General features: G+C 42.1%; 1 protein-coding gene across 1 annotated transcript; it reads left to right on the forward strand.

Annotated features, from left to right (window-relative positions):
* The first annotated feature begins 502 nt into the window (after positions 1-502).
* On the forward strand, positions 503-2072 carry LOC147895693 (SNARE associated Golgi protein family). Its single transcript, XM_087382896.1, has 2 exons — positions 503-957; positions 1196-2072. Exons 1-2 carry the CDS (start codon positions 647-649, stop codon positions 1758-1760), a joined length of 876 nt encoding a protein of 291 aa, XP_087239022.1. The 5' UTR covers positions 503-646; the 3' UTR covers positions 1761-2072.
* Positions 2073-7231: the final 5159 nt, after the last annotated feature.

The raw sequence follows: 7231 nt of genomic DNA on the forward strand, positions 1-7231 counted from the left end.
ACGAGTCACATGCAGTGAGTGGAGGAGGTGAGCGAGGATCACAGGGTGTAAGTGGATGTTTGAACTTTGAAGTGATGATGCTTTGTCACGTGTGTGTGTGAGAGAGAGAGTGGATGTGTTGTTTGTTAGCACTGCCTTCCAGGCAGAGCTATCGTTCCACTTTTCTTTAAAAAGTATCCCACACCATTTTTTGCCACGTGGCCCCCTACTATTTTGGTTCTTTCTCCCTCACTCACTCTCTCTCTCTCTCTCTCCCATGGAGTTTGCAAATGATTCGAACTTTCCTATAGACAATTGTTTTCCTTTGACAGAACCAATTGAAGGCAATGCTCACGAGTACTTGTACTCACTTGTGAGTTAACCCTAGTTGTAGTATCGGGTTTACGTTGTAGTTAGATGCGTTTGGATGGTTGGATTCGGTCTTAGCAACACACCCGAAAATGAGAGAAATGCTTGCACCGTTACTTAGTGAAAAATTAAGCGATAATGGTGTGCATTAAATTCAGCTGCATTCCGGGATCATCGCTCTGCCTTCATCCCTGGCGCTTCTTACGGCCACGGAATTCCTTCCGTCGTCTAGATTCGCTATTAATTCAACCAATAGCCGATCGCTTTCGAGATTATAGCACAAGCTCGACAAGTGAAGATGGCTCGCTTTGCTCTCTTCACCATTTCGGCTCTGATCCTGGTTGCTGTAGCAACTTATGCCGTCTTCTCGCACGTTTATGGCGGAGACAAGCAAGCAGTCCTAGAGAGTCTTGATAGGCTGTCGGGCAAACTGGGGAAATGGGCCTTACCAGTCTATGTGGCCGTCCATGCCATTCTGATCTCATTGTGTTTGCCGTATGCAATAATTCTCGAGGCCGGAGCAGCATATCTGTTTGGATTTTTACAAGGATTACTTTGCGTTTTCTCAGCGAAAATCATCGGCGCGTCCTTATCGTTTTGGATTGGCCGGTAAGCAGATCAGTGGGTTGGAAGACTTTCCTTCTCGCGGCCAGTGCCGGTCTGAGTTTGTCTTTCCTGCTTCGTGTTCAAGTTACCGAAAATCCACTTTAGGCTTGTTCTGTTTTTTGAAGGTCTGTTTTTAAAGGTAGCGCCACATAACGTCTATCCGCCTTGGCCAATGTACCGTGCTCGGTGGTTACCTTGTAAAAGGGGACAAATGATCTATTTTGCAATACCAACTCTGCAGGACATTATTTCGGAGCTCCACATCGGCAAGACGCTGGGTCCAAAGCAACAAGTTTTTTCATTTGATAAGTAAAGGAGTAGCTCGAGATGGATGGAAGTTTGTGCTCCTGGCCCGCTTTTCTCCAATGCCATCATACATTGTCAATTATGCGTTGGCTGCTACAGATATCAGATACTTTGTCGATTTTCTTCTACCTTCTTTGTTGGGTTGTATTCCCATGATCCTTCAGAACACCTCTATTGGGAGCTTGACAAGCGCAGCCACCAAGGCAGGTATTAAGTCAGAGAAGGCAGGAATTATGACTTATATGCTGCCTGTGATAGGCCTAACTTCTAGCGCGTTGATTTCTTGGCGGATTAAAAAGTACACATCCAGTATGTCGATACCCCTCTCTTCAGAGATGGCTTCAGATGGTTTGAAGGAAGACTCAGATAGACGCAACATGGACGCCATCGGGGCATTCAGTGATGATCAAGGTGCTGTGGGAAATTATCAAGGCCACCCATCCAATTTTGAAAACTCTGTCAGTCTAAGGCAGAGAACTGCAGCTGTTGCTACTTCCTAGAATCTCTCCAGGATGGGCAGCCATGAGAGGGCAACACACTCTGAGAGAAGGATATCGCCTTGCTGCTGAGTATGTGACAACCGTTTTCGTCCAGAAGGAAAATAGACACTGGCGTTTCCACTTAAAAATCAGGAATGCCTGTATTGTTTTTTACACAAAGGCAGCTTTCCATATATTCCAAGTGGTTTGGAGCTACCTGCCATGACCATCAAAGCTGCACAGCTTTGGTATTCTTTTACTCAAATTGTTCTCTTATAAGGAACAAGTTATGACATTGGTAGTGAAACTTCTACCATGCGCACATGAGGTAACTGTCCGTTTGTCTCTTTAATTCTCATTCTCTTAAGATCTAAAATGGGGTCTTGTCTTTGGGTGTAAGGATTTGTATGTTTAGGCTCTGCTTGTTTGGGAGTTTTTGGCATAGGTTTTGCTTATCTATGCGTTTACTGTGGACCTACAAACTTGTACTATGCTGTCTTTTTTCTTCGTCAACTTTTGCATTGAAAGATCTGGAGAGGCCAAACCATATTCTCACCTACAGAGCCCTGATAGAAATTCCCTATGAAGTTTGAATCGGGCATTCGTTCGTTTGGACACGTGCATGGTGTACTCTCATTCGTTCTTCAGGTGCGTGTTGAGCCTACAACCAATGAGGTGTTGAGCCTACAACCAGTGAGAATTCAACTCTATAATTAGGTCAAATTGGTGGAAGCTAAGCTTTAGCTCATCTTAAGAGAATCTATCCTTGGCCTATGGATTTCAAGAATCTGGAGAGCTTACAGTTGTCTATGAAAGGGAAGCGTAGGGAGGTTGGTTTTAATCTATTCAGCTAGATTGCATGCATGAATGAAGTTAAAACAACATTTTGAGAAGAGATTTGAAATCAGCTAACAAAAGGGAATACAGGAGAGAAGTTACAACAGAGCGAGCAAGTATGGACTGCATAAATTTATGGCATTTATGTGTGGGTTTGCACACGAATAGTTGTCAATAGGAGGAAATATTATGAGGTAGGGTCAGGTCATATTCTTGCTCTCTACTTGATCAGGCAGAATTGTCCTTGTATATTTCCACAAGCAACACGTTCTGGCTGAGAGCATGCAAACAGTTGCCCTCTGTATGATTCGGTGGAGAGGTATTTACTCTTTCAATTGTCATGTGTCTCAGGCAGAGAGAGTCTAGATATTGTTGTCATCTCACTGCTCTACCTTATTGACCACTGGGCTGCAGAGCAATTATGCTGCTGCAGCTGGATTAATCATATGGTTAGCCTGTGGCCTAGCCGTAGGTTCATCATATCAAACATGTTATTTGTTGTGATGTGTAGTGGCCTTACATGATAACTAGTTGGTCACGAATCACCTTATAGAATAGGAACATGGCAATGTCTGTCATGGGCATCCTCAGCCCATGGCATGTGGCAGTAGGTGCTTTGGACAGCACACAAGGCTGATCGAGGTTTCCAGTAGCCCACGTGGCAGCCTGCATGGGCAGCACAGCAGCAGGACAACGACCTGCAGCAGGCCAGCATGCATGAACAGAACAGCAGATCCGCACAGGAGCAGTACCAGAACAGGCCCAAAGGCCTTGCAGCAAACTCCAGCAGTGTTCAGAGCAGGGCAGGGCCTTTTCTAGGCTCAGATGTGGCCTAGATTGTGTCGGCCCAAATCCCCTGGAGTCCTTTGAAAAGTGGTTGGGGCATTGCATAATCCATAAGTCATGACTCTGTATGCAAAAATACCCCGTTCTATGAAGTAGGTTATCTTTGATTAATCTTCATGATGAGCAATGTGTACTAGGTTGTACCCGTTGAACCCATCCAAGAAGCTATATACTTCTGACTCGAATATGAAGAGCAATTTGTACTAGGTTATACCCGTTGAACCCATCCAAGAAGCTATATACTTCTGTATCGAATATGAAGAGCAATTTGTACTAGGTTGTACCCATCCAAGAAGCTATATACTTTTGACTCGGATACATGTTCCAAAAATATTTCTGTCACTATCTCTTATTGTAGCTACGTTGACATCTTTGAGATTTAGTATATTTTGAGCTTCTTATTCTTCTTTAGCGTTGTTAGGAGCAACGCGACAATGGAGCAACAATGGGAGAAGCAGAATGCGTAAAATACACAAGACAAAAAGTGCATGGAATGGAAGAGAAAGAGACACGTTGATAGATGTGATTCAACTGGTGTGGGTTACATTTGCAGAGAAACAGCTAGTCCTCAGTTTTTCTTATCGAGCAAGTGAGAAGTTACAAGACATATCCACTACTCTCCTTTATGTGAGCCATACTCTTATCTTACAATTTAGATCACATAACTCATGGACCAATTTTCATGTATTTTGGGTTTTGGAGGCATTGCCCTCGAACCCCCACCAAAGGGGGCCTAATGTGTGTTGCTGGCCCCTGGAACCCCTCGGTAATAGTCCTAGGTAGGGCTTTGCTGCCCCCTATCCCTCCTTCATGGAATGGGTATACACTTGATTTGCATGCACAGGGATGAGACGTTTTGCACCTTCCATGTGGTTCATGGGGCACTTTGGTTCATATTCATAATGAGGTTTCAGTACTTTAAGTTGGAGTTGTTGAACTGGGACAATTGTTGCAGCAATATTGGGAGCTTGGAGGTACTCTGGAGGATTGGGATTTCTTAACTACTGAGGCACGTGTGGCCGGATAGGAATGGGCTGAGCCTCGACATTTGTAGATTGGGTGCAAAAGTTGGCTGCCTGTACATGGCTGCCTGTACACTAGGCTTGGGCTTGTTAGTATGGTTGGGGCTGGGTTGTGCAATCCTCATATTGTAGAAGCATGTGTTTACATCATGGCTTGAAACATTGCAAATTGCATACCATAACCTTGGTGGTTGGGCCATTTTTAGTAGGGTGAGTCAAGATCAAACACTCATTTGTAGTCTAGTTGGCCATACAATGTGGACACCACACATTTCTCCTTCTTAATGGCGGACACCCCCGAAAGGTATGGAAACACCCCCACTACCGGTGACTCTTTCAACTCCCATGACAGGTGGAAAGCCAAAAGTTTACTTCAAGATCCGTGTCTCAAAATGACCCCACAAGTGCTTCCTACAAAGTATGACATGAAACTATTAAGGTGTTGTCTACTCCTGATGCAAATGTTCTTGTTACCTCTAATGCAACCCAAATTGTGGAGGAAGCTACCAAACCACACATGAATCCAAGCACCATACTACAGAGCGAAGAGCCAGAGCCAACGCATTCACCTTCCTCTTGCTATTCCAAATATTGTCATTCTCAAGGTGGTATGTCGACTCGACACGATGGCTCCAAAGGAAGAGGAAAAGGATGATGTGGTTTGATTGAAAGGTGGCACTCGCTTTTTTGCTTATTTTCTCTACTACTAGCACAGACTGTTGGCCTCTATCATATGACCAAGCCTGTGTGTACTTCTTCCTATTTTGGTTGTGCCAGGGAAGAAATATACTAATGTAATTTTTGTTCTCTCAGAGATAATATAAATATACACCCTCATTTTTGAAATTTTTTCCTCCTTAGGTATTATGGTTGAGAGACTTGCAGCTTCTGCTCTATACCCTACATCATTTCAGTCTTGAGGCCATGGCTTCCACTCAATCCTCAGTGTCGTAATTCTTGGACGAAGTGCTTCCCTTTTTGGAAGACTTATTGTTGCATGACTTGATTTATAGTCATCACTATCAGTGTCAAAGTCAGTCATACTATCCTCAATGTCGATTTCGGCTTCATGAGCATCATTATGATTCTTATAGCTATTGAGTTTTTTCATTTCCTTTTGAATAGAAATTTTCAATCCATAAATGGACCATGCGATCAAGTACTTTTCATGAAGACATGGAATACACTTGGCTATCAATCTCTTTAGTCTTCCCAAGGATGCTTTGACTTTCTCTTCTTTGCCCTATTGGACATTCCCATGTTGGCGGGTAGGGTCACCTTGTAACTTTTCAGGTTGAAATCTCCTTTTGAATTGATCAGAGAGGAGATCCCAAGTGTCTCTTTCTTCTACAAGAAGACCTAGATGCCATTTAGAGGCCTTACTAGTTATGGCCATAGAAACCCAGGTTGCTTTTGTTTCATTCGATTGGTCCCTACTAGTACAACATGCTATGTCAAAGAGTTGAAGAAATATTTTAGGATCTCCCCATCCGTTATACTTTAGCACCTCCAGTTTGTCAAAGTGTCTTCTGCCGTTGTTGTTGCTATTGCGGTTATTGTTGCGTCATTGATTGAAGAAGTTATAACATAGAATACTATTGCATAGTGGGTAACATTGCGCACAAATGAGAACTAAATCGAATATTCTTTCTTTAAAAGGATTTTTTTGATACTTTTTTTTATCATAATAAAAAATACTATTGCATAGGATGGTCTTCTTGTGGATAGTTATTTTGTTGACCTATTTTTTAAAGGACTCACGATCAGTCTCACAAAGAATAATCAACGAGCCTTTTTGGCATCAACAAGCACATGCAAAGGAGCCATTGCTTGTGAACAATGCTACTTAGTATGTAGTTGGTAGTTATCCCTATAACCATGGAAAGAGAAATTGCATTCATAATTTCCACTCCTTCGCCTTATTTGGATCTGCTTAAAATATCACTATGGAAAAAAAAGTATGCAAAAAAAAGTCCTAAATTTAAGAGTTTTTTCTTAGTCATTTTTAAATGTGTCAAAATTTACATAAATTTAAAAACATAATGCATAGTCCTTATGGTTTGCTAACTTCATCAAAGGAATTGAAAAGTTGGGCAATTTCTTAATACACTGATATTCAAAAAAAGATGAACATTAGGAGGTTCCTACATAACCAAAGAATGTACATGCACCATCTTACTCTACAAGTGCATCCTCATCTGTATCTACACCTATAGCTTCATCATCATCAAGGTCATTGTCATGATTTGATGATTATCCAGAAGTGAATGATCCTCCTCCTCCACACTATCAACAAGAATATTCTTTTTTGTCCTTGTGAAAAACTAGTGCCCCTTCCATTTGTAACCATGTTAGTCTAGAGGAGGAGGATCCAACAAGCTGTGTCGCATAGGATGGAACCTTATCAAAGATGATATATATTGCCTTCTTCCTTAGGTGGCCATCAATTGTAAATATACACGTATCTCTAATTCTCCAAGATGAAGAACATCCAATCATGGTTGGCTTTTGTGCCCCTTCTTGCCTTTTTCTTTTTTGAACATGCAACTATTTCAGGAACATATTTTTCTTTCAATGGATTAGCATTTTTTGTCCTAAACCATTGCACAACAATGGAAGTTACCTGCCCTTGCATAGACTTTTGAATTTCTACCACTTTTACAATCCAGAATGGTTATCCAAGAGGGTCCTCTTGAGCAAGAGTTGCCATATGGATCCAACCCTCAAATCTTTCACGAAAACCTACCCACATTTCAATGAGCTCTTCTCATGTTTGACAAGATCATC

Source organism: Dipteris shenzhenensis, chromosome 12 (assembly GCF_047967505.1).
Source record: "Dipteris shenzhenensis isolate YYH24624 ecotype China chromosome 12, Dip_SZ_1.0, whole genome shotgun sequence".
NCBI lineage: Eukaryota > Viridiplantae > Streptophyta > Polypodiopsida > Gleicheniales > Dipteridaceae > Dipteris > Dipteris shenzhenensis.

Coding starts and splice junctions, on each gene's coding strand:
- LOC147895693 (XM_087382896.1), top strand. CDS start 647: ATGGCTCGCTTTGCTCTCTTCACCATTTCGGCTCTGATCCTGGTTGCT. Junction 958..1,195: donor TTATCGTTTTGGATTGGCCG/GTAAGCAGATCA, acceptor CCAACTCTGCAG/GACATTATTTCGGAGCTCCA.